General features: G+C 43.3%; 1 protein-coding gene across 1 annotated transcript in view; it reads right to left on the bottom strand.

Annotated features, from left to right (window-relative positions):
* Positions 1 to 23,535, bottom strand: part of LOC126184064 (organic cation transporter protein-like) — a 331,100-nt gene that overhangs the window by 125,146 nt on the left and 182,419 nt on the right. The window contains exon 6 of the mRNA XM_049926425.1: positions 773 to 882. Coding sequence (XP_049782382.1) covers positions 773 to 882 — 110 coding nt within the window. The remainder of the gene's footprint in view (positions 1 to 772; positions 883 to 23,535) is intronic.

The following is a 23,535-nucleotide window of genomic DNA, read 5'->3' as shown; positions in this document are numbered from 1 at the left end:
TCAATATGTGTCCTTTGAGCCATTTTAAACACACAGTTACCATTAGCACGCCTGAAAACGTCAGCACACTTACTCGCTGCACCGTACTCTGACATGCACCAACACACCTCTGCGTATGTGGACTGCTGCCAGCGCCACCGTGCGACGACCGCAGGTCAGATGCACCGCATGGTCATACCCCGAGGTGATTTAAACCCGCAAAATGAGCATGTGTGTAGCTTTTCTACAAGTAGTATAGTAGACTGCCATATTCTTTCTCTATCTTCTCATCTTCGTCTTGCGACGTCGGATGTATACCCGAACCATCGTTATCGGTGCTAGTTTGCTATCGATTCTGACGAGAACTACCCTATCACTGAACTGTTATAGTAACTCGCTCCCTGCTCTACTTAGATTTGTGGCTGGAAGAATTGTGTAGTAAAGAGCAGGCATATAGTGAATTTGCTCGGAATGTATTCAGCAATTTTGCTTATTTTTTAAATCTAAAATAATTACTCAACGTAATGTGTGTGAATTAAGCAAATAACTAGAGATACCTGAGGAAGGCTTCCAACAACTGGGTACAGTGAACTATCATCAACAACAAGATAAACTCGAAAATGAATGTGCATAATGTTCGTCGTTTTGCAATTAAATGGAGGTAGATTTGATGAATTCTATATGAATTTGGGCGTGAACAAGTAAGACCACAGTAGGAATCTCTGATTTAATTGCTCTTTACTGCAGTCATGAGAAATATATATCATAACTTATCTACCGGGAAATTACTTACGATTTGAAGACGAGGATTAAGGTTCTTCGGCGCAGGACAGGCGTCTTGAGCAGGCCAAACACGCTGGCTGAGGTCTCAGCGGCTTCTGCTGTGATTTTGTACGACATTTCCTGAAATCAACACAGTGTATGTTACTTCCATGTGTCCATTACGATTAATTTGTAAAAGGTGTCAATATTGTAGTAGTTGGAAAGCTGGCGTCGAAGCTGGTGTGGATATCACCCGCCAGACTAGCAGCTAAGTTCACCTTACGAATTTTAATCAACCATTAAAGGCTCACATTCGTCGCACTGGAACGCTGGGGGTGCTGTAGTACTGATACCAGGCCATCACGTGACCCTTCAACGCTGATGTAAGTCATGGCAGTGAAGTGAGTACATTATTGCCAATCGGTTGTGTGGGATCAGTGGATTAAGATGGGTCGGCGTGCAGACGTAATAGAATAGCAGGAGGAGGATGTCGTCTCTGACCACATCACGAATGAAGTTTCCCAGTTTGTTGATGTGTCAATGGAGACTGCCCATCGTGTCTACGAGGAATGGTGTACCACTCAGAGTGTTACATCTCGGCCATGGAACTATGGTCGTAAAAGGTTCCTAACCGACAGCAGCCGGAGACGAATGTCACGCTTTTACCAATAATCTTTCAAACCCGACAGGATACCTCGCATAAGGCCACTGCTCATAGCAACACCTCAAGCTGCTCGTCGCCAATGGGCTAAACGACGCAGGAACTGGACGGTAACTGGAGGCGTGTACTTCTGTCCTACGTATCACCATTTGACCTCTTTATAAATGATGCAATACTTATAATGTGTATTTTCTGGAACATAGCGAGATGCAAATCGTCAAGTACACCGACAACCTTATGAGGCGCTTAATCCGTAGTGTGTGAAGGGTGTAGTTGATGTCTTAGGTGGGTCTGTGATATTTCAGAGTATTTTTATACACTATGACCTGGGCAGACGCATACAGGTTACCGGGAAAAAGAATTAGGACGTTTATTTCAATATTCTCGGTGACAAGTGCTGGCCTTTTTTCCCTAGCTTCATTTTGAGTATGCTATCGACCCTCCTGCCTTCCAGTGTCCCTGCCACACCTCACCTATCCCTTTAAATCACTCGAAATTAATCTCCTGTCGCCTACTACACTGAAGGGCCAAAGAAACTAGTACACCTCCTTAATATCGTGTAGTTATCAAGGGTACACGAGTGGGCCTTCGGCTCTGAAAGCCCATATCGATGATGTTTCGTTGAATAGTTCGCACAGTGACACTTGTTGACGGCCCAGCATTGAAGTCTGCAGCAGTTTACGGAAGGGTTGCACTTCTGTGACACTGAAAGATTCTGTTTTTCTGGCCGCAGCGACGTCGGAGATTTGATGTTTTACCGGATTCCTGATATTCACGGTACACTCGTGAAGTGGTCGTATGGGAAGATCCTCACTTCAACGCTATCTCGGAGATTCTGTGTCCCATCGCTCGTGAGCCGACTATAACACCACGTTCAAACTCACCTAAATCTTGATAACCTGCCATTGTAACAGCAGTAACCGATCTAACAACTACGCCAGACACTTGTATTATATAGGCGTTGCCGACCTCAGCGCCGTATTCTGCCTGTTTACATATCTCTGTATTTGAATACGCATGCCTATACCAGTTTCTTCGGCGATTCAGTGTATTTGGAACAGTGGGTGAAACGCAATAATCAACAGACCCTCACTTTTGTAGCTTTACGGGATGTGATAATTAATGGGTGGCTTCAACTGGATATGGCATACCCGAGAAAAATTGTGGCGGCTCTGGTTCGCCAAATTGAGGACATTATTAAGGTCGGAGGCAGTGTCACACGGTACTTGCAGGAGACCTCCTGGGTGTGACTAATTTCTCCCAGCTGAGTTTATTTACAAAGTGAAACACTCTGTGTTGTCACCGCCAGACGCCACACTTGCTAGCTAGGTGGTAGCCTTTAAATCGGCCGCGGTCCTTTAGTATACGTCGGACCCGCGTGTCGCCACTATCAGTGATTGCAGACCGAGCGCCGTCACACGGCAGGTCTAGAGAGACTTCCTAGCACTCGCCCCCGACTTTGCTAGCGATGGTTCACTGACAAAATACGCTCTCATTTGCCGAGACGATAGTTAGCATAGCCTTCAGCTACGTCATTTGCTACGACCTAGCAAGGCGCCATATTCAGTTACTATTGATATTGTGAATCATGTACCGTCAAGAGCGACGTTCATCATTAATGGATTAAAGTTAAGTATTCCACCAGCTACGTCCGTTTTTATAAATTCTAATTTCTTTGTCCTGTTCCAGACCTCACACCAGCCTGTGTGAGCTAGAACGCGTGCCTTTCGGCCTCCTCTAGTAACACGGTTTTGGCTCTCCTGCCAACCACAACAGTGGCGACGAGGCAAAACCGCGTTCTTAACTATACTGCCCTGATTTACTTGTGTAATGGCTTCGCCACAATCTCCAGATGTACTGCCCGAATTTATCGCTTACAGAATCAGCAGACGCAGGCATTACTGTTTGCCCTTGGACAGCTTGTCCAGGGTCAACGTGCAATGCAAAACGACGCGGCAGCTGCCGCTCCACCACTAACGCAGCCACAACACGCTGTTGCACCAACTTTTCGACCTTTTGATGCTGCACTGGAAAGCTGGACAGAGTGGCCACGCCAATTTGGATTCCATCTCGCCGCCTACAGAATTCAAGGTAACGAGCGGCAGCCTTTTTATCATCAGTCTGGGTGAACACGTACCGTGTGATAGTCAAATTATTTCCCCGACGTGATGTAGCAACTCTCCTACGAAGAAATTTTGTCTGCATTAGATATATATTTCAAAGAATCAGTCAATGTAGTTGCAAAAAGGTATACCTTCTTTCGTACAAAACGTACGGCAGGTCAGACTAATCGGGAGTGGGTTGCAAACTTGCAAGGCCTTACTAGGGATTGTGCTTTTGAGTGTCAATGTGGACTCCCTTATTCAGATACTATGGTACATGATGCAATTGCACAGAACGTTTCTGATGTTCGTATAAGGGAACAGATTTTGAAGCTAGTCAATCCCTCCCTTCAACAAGTGATGGACATATTGGATTGGCAGGACACACTTGACTTTGATCAGGAATCATTTGAAACTTCACCAGCCGTGTGTCAGGTTAACCGGCCCGCCGGACGAGCTGCACAGAGCAAACAGCCCTTGCGCCCGGCTGCGCCGCTGCCGCCAGGCTCTCAGCCAGGTGTGCCACGCCGGCAAGCAAATGCAGTGCTCAAATCCTGCCCGCAGTGCGCTACTAGACATTCGCATGAGAATTGCCCGTCACGCCAAGCTATTTGCTTTTATTGTAATAAAAAAGGACATGTTCAGAGTGTTTGACGGAAAAAGCTCAGATCGGAAGCTCAAAACCATTCCAGGCCCTTTGCTTCGCGCTGGAATCGGAATCGAACCAAGGATACTCAGGCTCGCGAAACTTCGTCCATGGAAATTCATGTAGTTCATTCCACTCCGCCCAGTGCCACTCTCTCTAACAGTGACTGTATTCATCCCACAAATAGTGTGCATCGACATTGCCAGAACTCCCGTCAAGTCGCAAGTGATTTTGTACCAGTGTCAGTTCACGTTGCACGAGACAGTCGCTCTTGTCGTCAGCAGGACAATAAACTTTTTGTGGACTTGGACATTAACGGCAAAGTGATACCATTCCAACTTGATACCGGGGCTGCAGTTTCACTGATTAATCAAGACACTTACAAACTGCTGGGTACACCTCCGTTGCGTGCCGCAAATGTTAAGTTAACTAGCTATTAAGGTCAAGATATCCCTGTGTTAGGACAGTGCAGCCTTCTTGCAACAGACAAAGGACAAACAAAACTTGTGTCATTTTACGTCCTTCGTTCTTCTTCTACAGTGAACTTGTTTGGTTTCGATTTATTTCAGTTGTTAAACTTGTCTATAGTAAATCAGGTCCTATCAGTGAACCAGACTGTGCCTTCTGACAGTGTTTCTCGTCTATGTGAAGTATTTGCAGACATTTTTGCCTCGGTTGCGCCAAGAACTATAAAGCACATTTGGAACTGAAAGTAAACGCCCAACAGAAATTTTTCAGAGCGCTCAATGTTCCCCACGCATTGTGTGATGAGGTCGCAAAGACATTACACGATTTGGAATCACAAGGTGTAATTGAACGTGTGCAGGCTTCTCTCTGGGCATCACCCTTAGTAATTTTGCCAAAACCTTCGGGAAAATTGAGACTTTGTGTGGACTTCAAGGCAACAGTGAATCCACAACTAGTGATTGCAACTTTTCCCTTACCCTACCCGGAAGATCTTTTTGACAAACTGTGCCCAGGTAAATATTTTTCGAAGTTGGACCTCGCAGATGCGTACTTGCAAATACCGGTGGACAAAGAATCCCAGCGCATTTTGGTGGTTAACACGCATCTTGGGTTGTATCAATTCAAACGACTGACATTCGGGTGTGCATCTGCCCCCTGCATTGTTTCAGCAATATCTACAAACTGTTTGTGCATCGGTCCTTACTGCAGCATATTATCTGGACGATATTGTAATCTCTGGAAAGATGGAAGAAGAACATTTGGCCAATCTCAGAACATTATTTCAGGTCTTGCGACAAAATGGTCTTCGCTTGCGGAAGAACAAATGTGTGTTTTTGCTCGTGATTTGCCATACCTGGGACATGTACTCAATGCCCAAGGCATACATCCCAGTCCCACGCACCTTCGTGCCATACAAGAATTGCCTTCGCCGCAGAATTTGAAGTAGCTACAGAGTGTGCTGGGAAAAATAAATTACTATAACAGATATGTGCCACATGCCTCTTCCATTTCAGCTCCGCTTCATCGCTTACGCCGTAAAGGTATTCCATTCGTCTGGACGACGGAATGCGAACGCGCCTTTCGCCAGTTGAAATCGGCGTTGCTTTCCAATATTTGCCTTACGGCATTCGATCCCCAGAAGCCCCTTTTGTTGATGGTGGAGGCATCGGATTTCGGGATCGGTGCTGTGCTTGCGCACAAAGATGGATCGCACGATCGCCCTATTGCCTTTGCGTCCAAATTGCTCTCGTCTGCGCAAAGAAATTATTCACAGATCGAGAAAGAAGCATTGGCTCTCGTATTTGGTGTTACAAAGTTTCATGATTTCTTGTATGGTCGTCACTTTACCATAATCACGGACCACAAACCTTTGACATCGCTTTTTCATCCGACCAAGCCTGTACCTCCACGTACAGTGCAGAAATTCATTCGCTGGTCTATTTTCCTCTCGCAGTACCGCTACAATATCTTGTATCGGTCCACTGCTAAGCACGGAAACGCCGATGCGTTGTCCAGCTTACCTGTTACTGAGGATAGGGCATTCGATTCCTCTGAATTTGCTTGCATGTTCATTGATGCGGAAACCGATGACGTGGTCGAATCGTTTCCGATTGATTTTCGTCGTGTAGCTACAGCCGCTGCTGCCGACCCTGTCCTTGCTACCGTTCTGCGCTTTGTTGCTACGCAATGCCAGCCTGCGTGAGCTAGAACGCGTGCCTTTCCGCCTCCTCTAGTAACACGGTGTCGGCTCTCCTGCCAACCACAACACACTCCATGTACAAAATTGTTGAGTGGCATTGCCCTGCACATCTAACTTAAAACCTTGTTGGAAAATGACGCAACCAGCCACAAATACTTTTTAAATGTTTTATTTTAGTACCACAACCGGTTCCGGCTACCATGCCGATCTTCAGATGGCTAATATTTTTCGTTACACAGGTATTTTGACCAACAGCATGTCGTCTGTTCCACACTGCACAAGAGTATCTAGCGCCACGTTATAAGTTGTTTCATTAATAAAGATACTCTAATGTGCTTGCATTTTTTACATGTGATGCTAAGTAGCTGTGTTCGCTTACGTAAGTTCCAGTGGATGGTGATTTGTTGAGTTGTGGTCCATCTAGTTTTCTAGCTTGATATACAGGGTGCACTCGGATTTCACATAAGTTCGTCCTGCGCGAATTTCGGGCAGTAAATGTACGTTTAAGATTGTCAGTCTGGCAGCACTGTAATCACATGCACGGTAACAACCTCTGTCAGCAAATACACAAGTGCTGTGCAGCTGGTGCAGTGGACAGTGTTTTCGGTTGGCATGCAGGAGGTCGATGGTTCGTTTCTGAGTCGAGAATATTTGTTTTGATATGCTAAAAGTAGTCTGCGTGGTACGGTATCTGGCCTCTTAATCGTCATACAGTGATTACACTGGGTCTTCTACAAAACATTTGCAGCTACATACTACGACCACAGAAATTGAAGAAAAATCGTTTTCGTTGTGCAGCTTTTGAAGAATACTTTTGCACGTCGTGGACGCAAATTGTCCCGCACCACCGCAACTGCTAGATTCCAAATCTGTTTTTTGCGTGCCCTCCCCCAATGGTCCCATCGAAATTATTTGCAAAGCTGCTAGCCCTACTGGTGAGGTAAGACCCTAACGGACTGTAAATTATCTGAGCGTGGCAAGAATAATAGTTGGTATTAATCGATGGGGCCATTGGGGGAGGGTACACAGAAAACAAATTTGGACTCTAGTAGATGCAGTGCTGCGAAACAATTCGCGTCCACGACATGCAAAAGGTTTCTTTAAAAGCTGACCAATGAAAAAATCGTATTTCCATTTCAGTGTTCGTAATACGTTACTGCAAATCTTTTGTCGTAGACCCACTGTAATCGCTGTATGGCGATTAAGACGCCAGATGCCGTACCACACAGACTGCTTTTAGCAAATATTAGCAAATACCTCATGACTCAGAATGGAACCCTCGACCTCTTGCATGCTAACCCAAAACACTGTCCACTATCCACTGCACCACCTGCACAACACTATGCTATATCTTGACAGGGGTACTTACCGTAAACGTGAGTACGGTGTTGCCAGATTACCAATCTTTAACGTCCATATACTGCCCGAAATATGCGCAGGACGAAATTTTGTGAGATACGTTTTTATATTGCCAGTATGTAAGGAATCGCGCCGCGATGTCCGAGTGCTCGAATTTTTCTTCACCCTGTAAATGTTGTTGATTCCACTCGGTGCACATATTGTAAATATATTATTGTGGCTTACTTCATACTATTCTTAGCACACATGTGCTATGCATTTGGTATTTTTGTTTACGACGCAAAGATTATCATTAAGCAAAGATGGAAAGATATCATTCCTTAAAAATTGATCAAGGAGATAAACACAGCAAAGACGATGTGTGGGATGTGCAAAATGTAACATGTTAATAAACATGTTATTAACAGTAAGGTGCTTGCACTCTAAGAGTAAACTTATCATTAAAAGACAATACGACAAATTGTGTTGAGTATTTTTTTATTACTGTTAATGAAAATTATTGATGAAATAATTTTGAAGTCTTATGAACAGATACCAGGGACTAACAAAATAAAACACTGACATTTAAAATGATGCAGCGCTTATAATGTTTACTTTCGACAAGATGGCGAGATGCAAATCATCAAGTACACTGACGGTCCAGTGAGGCGTTTAATGCTCAATGTGTGAAGGTTGTAGTTGAGGTCTGATTCTGATGTGCATAGTGAACAGATATAAATTATGACATTTATCTATCGTCATTGTGTGATGCATGTATTGTGAATTTTAGATGGTTGTCACTAAGATCAGGCACTTTCGGTCCATTCTGAATGGTTCAGGCTCGAGAACGAACCAGTTGGTTCGATAATAATCGCCAAAACATATGTACTGCTACTGTGACAGATTTTGAAATTATCTCTACGTGATACACTAACACGTTTCGGTAACTTTATTAATCAGTCCGACTTCAGTATCAATCACGATTTAAATGGAACCATGTTATTTTTTGCGTCATAAATCCATATCTCAGTGGAACTACGAGGCGGTTTCTTTCAAGTAAGTATCGTTTTGAAATAAAAATAAAATAAGTGGACTTTTCTTAGCAATTTTATTTTTGCATAAAAGCCTGCACTTTAGTCTACTTTTCTACGTAATTCCCGCGAATATTCGAAGTGTTTACATTTGTTTTCCGAGTATCTGAAATCACTCCTCCGACTGAGAATCCCCCTGACTGTGAAATACGCGATGTGATCCGTTTTCTTAGCGCTAAAGGCATGGAAGCGGCTGAAACTCATTCCCGTATCAGTGCAGTATATGGAGAAAACATTATGATTGTTGTGATGGTACGAAAATGGGTGAGAGTTTTTAATGATGGCGGTAGGGATGACACGGGTGATCTTCAGTCATTACTGACGATTTGGCGCAGAAAGTGGGAGAGAACAGACGCTTTACTAGTTCGACGTTATGTGATGAGTTTCCTCAAGTGTCAAGAAGTGTGCGTTATGCTATTGTTGTCTAATCAGGCGGAAGATTTTTACGAGGATGATATTCCAAAACTGACCGTACGATATGATAAGTATCTTAATATTGATGGGAATAATGTAGAAAAGTAGATTACAGAACAGGATTAAAGTACAGGCTTGCATGTAAAAATAAAATTGTTAAAATTGTCTACTTGTTTCATTTTTATTTCAAACTGTACTTACTAAAAAAAACACACCTAGTAGTTCAGTGATGTAACTCTTCTGTAGGCAATAAATTAAGGAATAAAAATTACATTGGAAATGGAAGTTGTCGCGCTGTGTATCAACTGTCGCTATGGATACCAGATGATTTTTTAAAACATAATTGGAGTTAGACGTTAATTGCCGTACGCTTTATGCCAACTGAACATTTTCTTTGACTAACTTTTTGAAAACAGCTCTTCAAATGAGCAGGAACTCAATCAGAAATATACTGTAAAAACCACAAATAGATAGAATAAGGAAAACTTACACTAACATTACGTAAAGTACATATTCTGTTTCTAGTATGGTGACTTACGTTTAAAATTGGCTGACAACAATTAAGATTGCGGTTAAAGTTGGTTAACAGCGCTGAAGATTAAACTGGCTGTACTATAGTACTTAAACTTACGTTTAAAGTACAGTAGTAAATGCTGACATTAACAACGCCAAAGATTAAATTAACTATACAACAGTACTTGTAACGTCCCTGGTACAGTGTATGCAAAGATAAATTACAACTACAGGAAACGAAATTTACATTTTAGGCGCCTCTTTTATCGGCGTATGTACAGACATATCTGTACGTATCTGTAGTGTGTGTATAGACATATCTGTACGTATCTGCTTATCTTTCAAAAAAGACATCTTTAAAAATTAAAATATCTTTCAAAACACATTACAAAAATACATGTTTGAAATATCTTTACAGATATGCATTCCAGTCATCGTTTTTTCAAAATATGTCTTATGATAATACGGCAGGTAAGTGTTCCATATTATCTCAATTAGTATCTTTTACAACGTGTATTCTGTTGATACTCTTGTTCATTTGAAGAGCGAAACCGGAAAATAAAAACTACTAACTACAACCTGTGGCTGTTTTCAAAAACTTAATTTCAACAGTCGCTCCCCCTGCAGGCATTGCCTGGTCTCGCTAAATATTCTTTGACGTTTTTAAAATTTCGTAATGGCTAAAGATCGAATATGACTCTGCATATTTATTTACCTGATGGCGCAGGTTTCCGTGGTGAGATGCGTCAACACTTGGCTGGTACGTCATTCAAACGGCTACAATTACAACACACAAAGCCCCTTTTCCTATAAATTTTTATTCCGCAATTTTTGTCGTTTGATAATTTTTTGAAAATGAACGCCTGTATCTCTTTCATTGATGAAGTTAGGAAAACACGGCGGTCTTCAGCTAATGACTCCCGGCTACTTTTCGTTTAAATCAAAATAGTTTACAAATATATTTAATTAGTAAAAAGTTATTTATTGTGGAACTGTTGGGTGCGATATCTTTGGTGTCACCGCCAGACACCACACTTGCTAGGTGGTAGCCTTTAAATCGGCCGCGGTCCGTTAGTATACGTCGGACCCGCGTGTCGCCACTGTCAGTGATTGCAGACCGAGCGCCGCCACACGGCAGGTCTAGAGACAGATCCTAGCACTCGCCCCCAGTTGTACAGCCGACTTTGCTAGCGAAGCTACACTGACAAATACGCTCTCAATTGCCGAGACGATAGTTAGCATAGCCTTCAGCTACGTCATTTGCTACGACCTAGCAAGGCGCCATTACCAGTGTATATTGAGATTGCACTTATGTATCATCAAGAGCGATGTACAGCAATTATGGATTAAAGTTAAGTATTCCAGAAACTACGTTCTTTTCTTACTAGACTCAACTACTTTACTGTTCCAGACCTCACGCCAGTCTGCGTGAGCTTAACGCGTGCTTTTCGGCATCCTCGCATAGTGACTTGGCTGTCTTGCCAAGTCACAACAATATCGTGTATTTAGTCAAAGTAGGGTAGAGCCACATCGCATTGGTGTATTTCTTACCATACTTACTCAATCATGTGTATGACCTGCTCGTATAGTGCAGTGAACCGGCTTGCGAGACAGGGGTGGCCAGACAAGGATAGAATCCACGCGGTGGATTAAGGTGAGTGGGCTGGTGTCCCATGCTTGTTTATGCAAATGCTAGGCTTCTCTCCAATTTCCGCTTCCGAGAGTATGGTAAGCAAATAGAGAAATGAGACTCAACACAAAGTTTTGACTATTCACGAACAGGTGGTGCACATGGCTTCCCTTCCTTATATTACCTTGGGGACTGTAGCGCCAGTAAGGGCACATAGCTACAAAGTTTAATAATAAACCAAAATTTTGCGTATCGTTAAAAAGAGTCCCACAATAGACGGGGTAAACGCTAGGGAAAAGAAGATGTTGACTCGATCATATACAGTTAATTTGTAACCAGTAGATATTCTGCGCCGGTTCTGGTGCAAAGCACCGAAGACGTCATCGATGAGTCATGGGATTTTCCCAACCCTTCCTCCCTCTGACAAAGCCCAATTGTCCTATGAATAAAATGGTGAGAAATTCATATTGGCGGGAAATTCAAAAAATAGTCCAGTTGTGGGAGTTTCCTATGGAAGTAGGACTGTTGTCATAAGTATAAACTACCGAGCGAGGTGGCGCAGTTGTTACCACACTGGACTCACATTTGGGAGGATGGCGGTTTAGACCCACGTCAGGCCATCCTGATTTAGGTTTCCCGTGATTTCCCAAAATCGCTTCAGGAAAATTCCGGCATGGTTCCTTTGAAAGGGCACGGCCTATTTCGTTCCCTATCTTTCCAGTAGCCAAATTTTTGCTCCGTCTCTAATTAACTCGTTTTCGATGGCATGTTGAACACTTACATCCTCCTCCTCCTCTTCCTGTTGCTCTCTTAAGTATAAATTGGAAGGAAGTTCAAGATGACGCACCGTCACGCAGGTTGACTTGAAACGCTGGCCCTGGTTCTATGACATCACAAACCGAGACTTGGAATACAAGCACCAGCCTAACTATGACGTCAGAATCCAAGATGGCTTACCTGGAATACCAGATGGCCATTGAACACCAGGGCGTACTGACAACTATCTATGACATCACAATCCAGCTCAGGCATGTCAGGCAATTTATAACAGTGTAGAAATCCGGTAAGCTGGCCCAGATTTGAGGTACTGGATGAGTCCTTCTATAAGTTAATATTCACTCTGTGGTGTATGATCATTGCTTCTCCTAATTCTTAGTCTCACCACTTGAGAATTAGTCTCACCACTTGCTTCTTTATTTAAACAAACAATGGGGTGGACAGACCTTCTGGAAACACTGACCCCACTTATTCCATAAGTTAAAGTTCAAACTGTATTCTGTGTAGCAGAAACACTAGCACCTTTATTTAAACACATACCTTTTCATGGAAAACTTTGTTTCCATAGACAAGAAGTCCGCCAGTGGTCCCCAGAAGGCTGGACATAGTTGTCACCTCTTAGGGTGACTGTGTCGCCTGAGACGTAAGAGTCCAGCAGCTGGTAGTCAGCCCACCATTCGTCAGTGACAGCTCCAGGAAGAGACACCACATACATACTACCAATTCGATAACCTAACGCTACGGTTGACACTTGTACAGTAGCTCAGTCACTGCTGCATAAAGGCTTGCAGAGTATACGTGGTCGCTTTTCTAAGGCTGGTATCGACACAGACGAAACGTTACACTATCCAGGATCATGAACATAGTGAACATAGTGACAGCTCCAGGAAGAGACACCACATACATACTACCAATTCGATAACCTAACGCTACGGTTGACACTTGTACAGTAGCTCAGTCACTGCTGCATAAAGGCTTGCAGAGTATACGTGGTCACTTTTCTAAGGCTGGTATCGACACAGACGAAACGTTACACTATCCAGGATCATGAACATAGTGAACCCCCTCTCGCCCAACCATTAAGAACAACGTGGCATATGCAATGAGAAATTCAATTCATTCTTAATCCCCACTTAAACATTCCGGATTTCCATAAATATTCTGTATTTTGCTCGCGCTTGAAAGTCACTGAATTTTCATGTAAATTTTATCAAAAGATAACGTATCGAAATCGATGAAATTTCCATATAAATAAGTGTTAAGCTCCATTTCCAGGTGTAGTCTTATACTTTTAAAACGAATATTGTACCGACAACACTGAATTCTACTGTGTTGGTCCAGATCTTTCCTGTGTCGCAATTCTGTGTTGCAAGAAGTGAACGAGCTCTTAACAGGCTGAAAGGGAAGAAATACATATTGTTGTTAGTCTGTCTCCAGAAAGGGCACAAGGCGCTTACCAAAACTGAAGAGTCCTCTAGCGCTAACGATATAGACCTTCAAATGGTTCAAATGGCTCTGAGCACTATGCGACTTAACTGCTGAGGTCATCAGTCGCCTAGAACTTAGAACTAATTAAACCTAACTAACCTAAGGACATCACACACATCCATGCCCGAGGCAGGATTCGAACCTGCGACCGTAGCGGTCACGCGGTTCCAAACTGAAGCGCTAGAACCGCAAGGCCACACCGGCCGGCTATAGACCTTCGGTTTTATGCATCAAATCAATGATACTTCGCACAGTAGATTTTACATTTCTACTGTAATTTCGAATTCGTAGGAAAGGTGTAGCTTTGATATGTGGTAGTACCGTCCTTTAAATTATCACTGTAAAGTACTCCCATTTCTGCTACACATCCAAAACCACAACAACTAGGAAACCGACAGTTCCACACACAGTTTGGCGAATAGTGATGCTAGTGATATAACGGCTTGTTAATGTTTCGTAGAAATCTTAAGTTTCCTATCATCTTCTCCTGTACTGTACGAAGCCAAATGGTTTGGTATGTTTGGTATAGTCAATAACTGCAGGGGCAACAGTCTGGGTGATTGACTCCTCTGGTTTTCTAACATTAGCCAACACAGCATTGATACGTCGGTAATGCGAAAGTCTGACTCTACGGGATAACTATAGCCATAACACTTTCTGAGAGCATACAGCTCAACTGTATCACTGAATGACGGTGGTCTCTTCTTGTGTAAAGTATTCTGGAAGTAATATAGTTCCCTGTTCAGATCTCCTGATGGAGACGGTTCTGGAAGGAGTAGTCATCACGAAAAAAAAATCGAGATGGCAAAAGGCATGAACAGCAGTGAATCATCGTAAGATGAACATCAAGGGAAAAAAAGGTAATGGGATTAAATCAGGCGATACTGAGTGGTTTAGATCAGGGAATGAGACAATGGAAGTAGTAGATGAGTATTGCTATTTGAGCAGCAAAATAATTGACAATGGTCGAAACAGAGGGAACACAAAATGCAGTTGGCGATAGCAAGATAAGCATTTATGACAAGGAAGAATTTGTTAACATCGAACATAAATATGTTAGGAAGAATTTTCTGGTGCTCTTGGCCTGGAAAAAAGCCTCATACGAAGCTTAAATTTGGAGTATAAACAGTTCAGACAAGGAGAGAACAGAAGCTTCAAAAATACGATGCTTAAGGACAATGATGAAAATTAATCGGTTGATCGAACAACTCAGGAGGAATTAGTTAGTCTAATCGGGGAAAAAGAAAATTACGGCATAATTTGACTAGGAGAAGGGTTCGGTTAGGAATCGTTAATTTGGTAATAGGGATGTGTGAGGATAAAAACTGCAGAGAGAGACCAAGTTTTGAATACGTACAATAAGCAGGTTCAAATGGATGTAAGTTGTAGCAGTTATGAAGAGGTGAATAGGCTTGCATATAATAGACTAGCTGGAGAGGAAATAACGTGGCCTTTCAATATAAAGTGTTCATACTGTTTCTGTCTGTTAAAATGCTGGCATGGTAAGTCAAGTAAAGCATTCCTGCTACTGGATTTTTTCGGTTTTCGAACTTTTTAAGTGTTAGTTCTTCAAATATTTACTGGCGCAACGGGTTTTTATGTCTTTTCAAGCTATGTAATCTGACTGCTATGCAATTTTCGGAAGAGGATCTGCTACATGCAACCTTTAATCTGGAGCATTGAAATTCTCACGTCTTTGTCTTGAAACAGTGTTCTGCTACAGAAGCTTATAAATTGCTCTGTATTACCTTCAAGATGATCGTGAGCTCAACTTCAGTACGTCGACTTTTTCCCGATGTTGAGTCTTAGGTAAATTGTTAAATGAAATAATAGAACCACTGTTATTCAGCTAAGTCCTCACTCATTATTTCCAGCTTGGTTTTGGCATCATCAACTTTACCATCGATTCTAACAGATTTTGTCACTTTTTCATCACTTTATTAAATTAAAACTTGTTCGATAATTTTCTTGTTCTAGAGTCACGCCTATCTCGTGGATTCAGATTTCTGTCGAAACTGTTAATTATCGTATTGTATCTACAACACTCCCATGCCTTTCACCGTCGTCACTCTCTCGCCCAACACTCTCGACGTCGCAAGCCTCTTTGTTCTGCGGTGAAGCTACTGACGTTGCCTATCGTCTCCTTTCCAGCGGTTTTGCGCTAGGCTTTTAAACGACTGCACCGCATGGCTTCGTGTGATTTGCTGATCAGTACAGTATCCTTCCAAACGATTTCCTTTACTTTAGATGCCTTTTTTTTTATCAAACTTTGGCATAAAATTGAGTTGAGTTCAGGATGGATTTATTTGTCTACACAACAATTTTAGTTATTTGTCAATTATTAGAAATGTGAGGTGACATCGAAGGTCTCCGAAAATATGGTCATCTTGCAAGCTTTATGAAACCAGTCTTCGAAGTGAAGCCCACAATAACAATTCTGAAAAGTTCCTGGCTGTTGAACTTTTCTGTAGAAATGAAACTTCCACTATGTGTTTGAGATGAAGGAACCAATTATTGACTTAGCCATACTGAGATGCAAAAGTGTGCGTCCAATGAAATTTTTTTTATTCCTAATGAGATAGAGAAACACAAACATAAAAACAAAAACAAGTAAAATACAATTTTTATCGATAGAACTTGATTATCTGTCATTATGAAACACGTAAAAATCCCCCAAGAAATGAAAAATCGGGAAACTGAAAATAAATTGCATCCTTTTTCCTATTTACATGGGTGCCGCGAACATTCATTGTCTAAAACTAGAGTATTGTGGTACGAGGTATGTGGCAGTCACTACATTCTTTTGCGAAATCCAGAGGGTTTTCGAGTGTTGTCTTGGCCAGCACCTTCTCGGATATCCCATCCATTGAAAACATCTGGTCATGAACAGCACATCACCACTCGCCAGCCACTAGTACAGATGACTCTGGCACAGAGTTAAAGCAGCTTGAAGTGACTTACCTGCGTCCGTCATCCAAGTTCTGTTTGATTCGATGCCCAGCCCTTATTCCATTGTTGCTGTGTGTACTGAATTTCGCACCATATTTACCCTCAATTCACCTACAAATTTAATCATGTACTCTTCCTACTACACTGCATACGTGGAATAAATAAAATTTCTTTATTTGCTATTCCTCCTGGTGTTACAGTTTTAATAGCCAGCAGTGTATTCTCGACCCCTCCCCGCTCCTCCCCATACATCCGCTACACACATACAAATACTTCACAAAGCACAGTATGCTGCGCGGTGGACGGTACCCAGTACCACTTCTAGTCATTTCTTTTCCTGTTCTGCTCTCAAATAAAGAGAGGGGAAAACGATTGTCTATATGCCTCTGTACGAGTCCTAATCTCTCTTATCTTCGCTGTCCCTACGCGAAATGTACGTCGTCTTCTCTCCAGGGATACCCACTTGAGTGCGTCAAGTATCTCTTACTAATCGCGTGTGGATCGAACCTACCGATAGCAAGTATATCAGCCAGCCTCTGAATTGCTTAGCTGTCTTCCTTAATCCCACACACTCGAACAGTCCCAAGAATAGTTCGCTCTAGTGTTTTATTCGCGGTCTCCATTATAGATGAACCACACTTTCCTATGCTCCCAATAAAACGAAGTCAACCATTCAGATTCTTTACTACCGTCATTACGTGATCGTTTCGTTTCATATCGCTTTGCAACGTTACTCCTAGATATTTAACAGACCTGACTGTGTCAAGCAGTACCCTACTAATGCCGTGTTCGAACATTACGGGATAATTTTTCCTACCCATCTACATTGACTTAGATATTTCTACATTTTTTCTTTGATGCTGGTGTTTAGCGAGACGGTCTGTATTGAGCGTTTCACCACATCACATTCGATGTTTGTTCAAAATGGCTCTGAGCACTATGGGACTTAACAGCTGTGGTCATCAGTCCCCTAGAACTTAGAACTACTTAAACCTAACTAACCTAAGGACATCACACACATCCATGCCCGAGGCAGGATTCGAACCTGCGACCGCAGCAGTCGCACGGTTCCGGACTGCGCGCCCTGAACCTCGATGTTTGTAGCAGCAGAAAGGTAGTGCTTCCCACTACCTCTTATCTGTCAGCACAGCCACGCACAGGGTTGCCGTCACCTGACATCTTGTTGAGGAATTAGCGCGCCACACGAGCTAGCCCTGTGTGCGGTCCTCGACCTGCGCGCGTAGGAATAAACGAGGCAGCCGGCGCGGCTGCAGTTCGCGATACTCATGTAGTCAGCGTGTAACACCTATTTTCGAATTATTTTGTTTCTGTATCGATATTTATGTGTCAATTTGTAGTATTGCTTATGTACACTCCTGGAAATGGAAAAAAGAACACATTGACACCGGTGTGGCAGACCCACCATACTTGCTCCGGACACTGCGAGAGGGCTGTACAAGCAATGATCACACGCACACGCACGGCACAGCGGACACACCAGGAACCGCGGTGTTGGCCGTCGAATGGCGCTAGCTGCGCAGCATTTGTGCACCGCTGCCGTCAGTGTCAGCCAGTTTGCCGTGGCATACGGAGCTCCATCGCAGTCTTTAACACTGGTAGCATGCCGCGACAGCGTGGACGTGAACCGTATGTGCAGTTGACGGACTTTGAGCGAGGACGTATAGTGGGCATGCGGGAGGCCGGGTGGACGTACCGCCGAATTGCTCAACACGTGGGGCGTGAGGTCTCCACAGTACATCGATGTTGTCGCCAGTCGTCGGCGGAAGGTGCACGTGCCCGTCGACCTGGCACCGGACCGCAGCGACGCACGGATGCACGCCAAGACCGTAGGATCCTACGCAGTGCCGTAGGGGACCGCACCGCCACTTCCCAGCAAATTAGGGACACTGTTGCTCCTGGGGTATCGGCGAGGACCATTCGCATCCGTCTCCATGAAGTTGGGCTACGGTCCCGCACACCGTTAGGCCGTCTTCCGCTCACGCCCCAACATCGTGCAGCCCGCCTCCAGTGGTGTCGCGACAGGCGTGAATGGAGGGACGAATGGAGACGTGTCGTCTTCAGCGATGAGAGTCGCTTCTGCCTTGGTGCCAATGATGGTCGTATGCGTGTTTGGCGCCGTGCAGGTGAGCGCCACAATCAGAACTGCATACGACCGAGGCACACAGGGCCAACACCCGGCATCGTGGTGTGGGGAGCGATCTCCTACACTGGCCGTACACCACTGGTGATCGTCGAGGGGACACTGAATAGTGCACGGTACATCCAAACCGTCATCGAACCCATCGTTCTACCATTCCTAGACCGGCAAGGGAACTTGCTGTTCCAACAGGACAATGCACGTCCGCATGTATCCCGTGCCACCCAACGTGCTCTAGAAGGTGTAAGTCAACTACAATGGCCAGCAAGATCTCCGGATCTGTCCCCCATTGAGCATGTTTGGGACTGGATGAAGCGTCGTCTCACGCGGTCTGCACGTCCAGCACGAACGCTGGTCCAACTGAGGCGCCAGGTGGAAATGGCATGGCAATCCGTTCCACAGGACTACATCCAGCATCTCTACGATCGTCTCCATGGGAGAATAGCAGCCTGCGTTGCTGCGAAAGGTGGATATACACTGTACTAGTGCCGACATTGTGCATGCTCTGTTGCCTGTGTCTATGTGCCTGTGGTTCTGTCAGTGTGATCATGTGATGTATCTGACCCCAGGAATGTGTCAATAAAGTTTCCCCTTCCTGGGACAATGAATTCACGGTGTTCTTATTTCAATTTCCAGGAGTGTATAATGCTGTATTGTCATGGAAATTCTTTGACTATGTATACATGTTTCAGTTGTGTGAAACTTTTCAACGATGGTGTTAAAATTATGCTTGTGAATAACTACTGAAATGATTGTTATATAATGTACTGTAAATGACGTGGTCCATAGTTAGAAAACGTAGTGTTGAAGGTAAAAGATGTGGGGAAGCCCCGCAGCTACGGAAATAGCCTGGCGGAGTGGAAAAGGTGTGGTTGGCGCGCAAGTGGAAACTCGTCCTTCGTGACGGGTAAGGAGTCTGGACTGAGCAGTAATGTGGTTAACATCTCGTTAGCAGTAGCGGGTAATTGCGGCTCATATTCCTGGAGTTTTGGGGCCGGAAGATCTTAAGGGCAGAATGTATGGGCCTCGGATGCTGCATTTGGTGATAACATTATCATGGCATCGTTTTTGGCCTTATAAAAATATAATTTCGACTCCAAAAAGATATGTAACAGGCGAGGCCAACAGTATTGCTATGAGTGCATCGCCGCCAGGTTAATAGCCACTGCAAATTGCGCCACCAGTGCCATCAGCCTTCCCCTAAATTCTTTATATTTGGCACTCTGTAAGCGGAGCAGGTATTTATGAATTTTGGTTGATTTTATAATAATAACAATTGTGGTGTTGCTAAAAACTCTATCTTACACCCGTGATTATCCCAAGTCATAAACCTAGGTAGGAATCCTGTCCTAGTGAATTCAGTTCCGAGTGTCCCTATTTATTATTAGAAAGTGGTTGAACTCGAATTTAATGTTGTGTTCTCATTTGCACAGCCAATTATACTTTTGAGTAGACCAAAAGACTGCCTACGAAATCAAATTTGTTGTTTAAAGAGTTATAGTTTGTTGCGCTTTACTTAATTAATAAATAATCATAACAATACTTACCATTTCTCATGCATACTCGCGTAGGTTTGTTAATGAGCATAGTTCTTCAAACCATGAAAGTTTAAGGGTCCTCATGTACTAGGCTTTTTAATAAATAAAGCGATGCAAAGGCTCCTTCAGAGCCAGTGTAATTAGGTTTGCATTCTGTTTGGTTGTGTCAAACCGAGTTTAAGAAAGAACTATCTACTGTCTTATCTATTCTAACGCAAGTTGGTTAATGCGCAGGAATAGAGACCCTGTACTAAGCAATGAAGTTATAGATTATGGTCATTAGCAGATCTCCTGATTTAAATTCAGAATCATTACCAGCTTTTCCCTGTTCAGTATTGCTACTGGTTTGAAGTGTGTCGGTAATTGGTTTTATAAACTGCTACATCTAGTTCATTTAAGGTACGTGTTGTTGAGAGGCATATGTTACTGTTAACTGTGTTACACGGAACGATACGTTCACAATACGGAACTAAAAAAGTTGCTTTCAATCTAAAAAGCAAGAGAAAAACACGACAAAATGTAATATAGCAGCATATTATATCCACCACATAATAAGTTTATTGTAAGTATAAAAGGAAACATGTATTTCAGGCCACTGATGATGCTTTCCAAATAAAAGAAGCGAAACGCGTATGGCGCTAAACGAACTGCCTTCATTTAGTTGCATAGACGGTACATACCTCCACGAATTTAGAGGAACTAAGGAAAGCACGGAAAACAGAAAAAATGACGAACATACTTGTAATTGCCTATTTTAGATGAGTGATTCTCAGATATAATTAGTGGTGAGTGGAAGTGTCATTATATTATTCCTCCATGTGTGACTGGAATACCGGTTTAATTCTTTTGTGGTCATCAATCAATATACTCCTAGTGCAAGCACAAATAGACATGTCCACCAACGTTAGTAGTGTGACATCCTTTCAAAAATTGTTTAAATAAACACAATACCACACTGCCTTGGCTCCTGTAAATATACTTTACCCTACTACTCACGCGGTTACATCGCGCTCGAAACCGAATAAAATTGTAGAAGGAGGCTGCTTCATATTGAAGCAACGAGTGTGGTTCTGACCTCATTGTAAACCTTTCTATTTGCTGCCGTTTTAGCTAAAGCAGTTTCGCTTTCACGCGTTGAACGTCTGTTATCGGCGGGAGCTTGCCGGGCGGCATCGTAAATATCGCGTAAAAGTCATAGTAAAATTTGTGGGTCTTCTGTATTTCCCTCGTCCTTGCAGAACTGACTACTTCATGACCAGACTCGACGTCTACGCAGGTTGTTCATCTATAGGTTCTGATGAGCGAGTTTGCGAGTATCAAAATATGTGGTTGCATTGACTTAGACGCTTAAATTATTTACACCGCCAAATGATCTCAGACCTTAACATTTGACACAAATTTCAACTTGATACCTACACCCGTGTAGAGAGCGCAGGAATTGCCAGTAGGGGAAACCGCGACTGTTGAAATCGAGTTTTTCAAGACAGCCACAAGTCGCACGCAGTAGGTTTTATCGACAGGTTTCGCTCTACTATATTACAAGACAATAATCAGAATCACTTGAATTTACAGTTTAAATTACAGTTTCTGGTGATGCTCTTGTAATATTATAGAGCGAAATTCGCCAATAAAATCGACTGAGTGTGACTTGCGGTTGTTCTAAAAAACTTAACTTCTACCCATCCCTGAGAAAATGGGGTCTTTACAGACGGCCGTAGATTTTGATCGCACTGACTTAGATTTCCACCGCCAAGTGACCGTAGGCCTTATTATTTGATATAAGATACAACTTGATACCTCTATTCATTCCTGAGCAAAAAGGGGTCACAGGTGGACGGTCAGACGGACAGATAGACGGCCAACAAATGGCAAATATTAATTTTTACGTAATATAATTACAAATTATTAATTTTCTGAAATTTTACCTTTACTTATAGTGCAAAGTCTTGCTTCTTGTCAAATTTCATGGCTCAAAATATGTGACACAAATGGCTGTACCTTTTGATTGCACTGACTTAGAATCTTAAAGTCTCCACACCACCAAGAAACCTCAGACCTTAGTATGTAGCATAAATTTCAACATGATGCCTATACCTGTTCTGAGAAAAAGATTGTCCCAACGGTAGAACAGACAGATAGACAGACGGACGGGCAACAAAGTGATCCTATAAGGATTTCTTTTTCAACGGTTGACTTACGCAACATTAAAAACAGCATAACGCCTACAATGCTGGGCACTCTGCCTCAGCAATCACAATTGTTCGCTCCACAATCGACTGGCAGCACAACGTGCTAACATCGATGCCCTATCCAGACTACCTGTGGGATCGAAACCCGAATTTAATTCTAGGGAAACACTGCCCTTCGAGGCAGACGACACTTCACGAAACCACTAACCGCATCCATAATCTCGAAGGATATAGCTGACGACCCTATACTCAAACAAGTTAGAAAATCTGTTCGCTAAGGGTGACCAGAACGCCTGCCATCTCACTCCGCACATATTTCTCCTAAGAAACATGATCCAAGGGGTACAGGAAATTCTGGTGGTGAAATGGAGCGGCTATGGATGCGGGAAATCATCCCGCCGCCACAGCGTTAGTTTATTATAAATCTTCTGCATAATGGTCACTGGGAGATGACACACATGAAGTCGCTGGTGTCACACACTCTTAATTTGTTAAGAAAGCTAAAAACACTCCACACTAATCAAAGATAAGTTTCCCACTTCCTTTGTAATGATCCCCCGCAATGGCCTACGTCTGGACAACGGTTAAGAGCACATGGGCGTCCATGAACCCAGGTTCAGCGCTGTCGGAACTGATCCCCTTCCTCAGACAGATGTCGCTCATTGTTATTGACTCATTACTCAAGTTTCCTAATGTAGTTCGAATGTCAAATAACATAGCAAGTGAGACAATAAGCACCACGCAGAAAATATTCGCCAGTGAATCAGGTGTCATCTGAGCCACCTAGTGACGACAAATATCCACAGTAGATGCCACTGGCGCCATGCTGGCATGACACACCATACAGCTGCGCCCACGCTTAGTCGCTTCCAACTCGAAACAACTATCACCATTTACCAGGGCTGACTCGGTTCAACTTCAGACGCCTGGTAGAGCCACGTACACAGGTTCAGCCCTCTCAGAGCTAGTCTCCCATGGAATGGCATCCTCTTCCACCTCCAGAAACACTGACTTCCAAAATGTACGTGGAGTGAAGAACGTCAGCTCCAGCCGACTTCAGTATCAGCTTCACGAGCCGTAATCAGAAGGAACAGCGGCACCATATGTCGAGATAGACAGCGAACCTGTAGCTG

This window comes from Schistocerca cancellata, chromosome 4 (assembly GCF_023864275.1).
Source record: "Schistocerca cancellata isolate TAMUIC-IGC-003103 chromosome 4, iqSchCanc2.1, whole genome shotgun sequence".
NCBI classification, from domain to species: domain Eukaryota; kingdom Metazoa; phylum Arthropoda; class Insecta; order Orthoptera; family Acrididae; genus Schistocerca; species Schistocerca cancellata.
The sequence above is the reverse complement of the archived record's forward strand: the minus strand, read 5'-3'. Positions and strand labels throughout refer to the sequence as shown.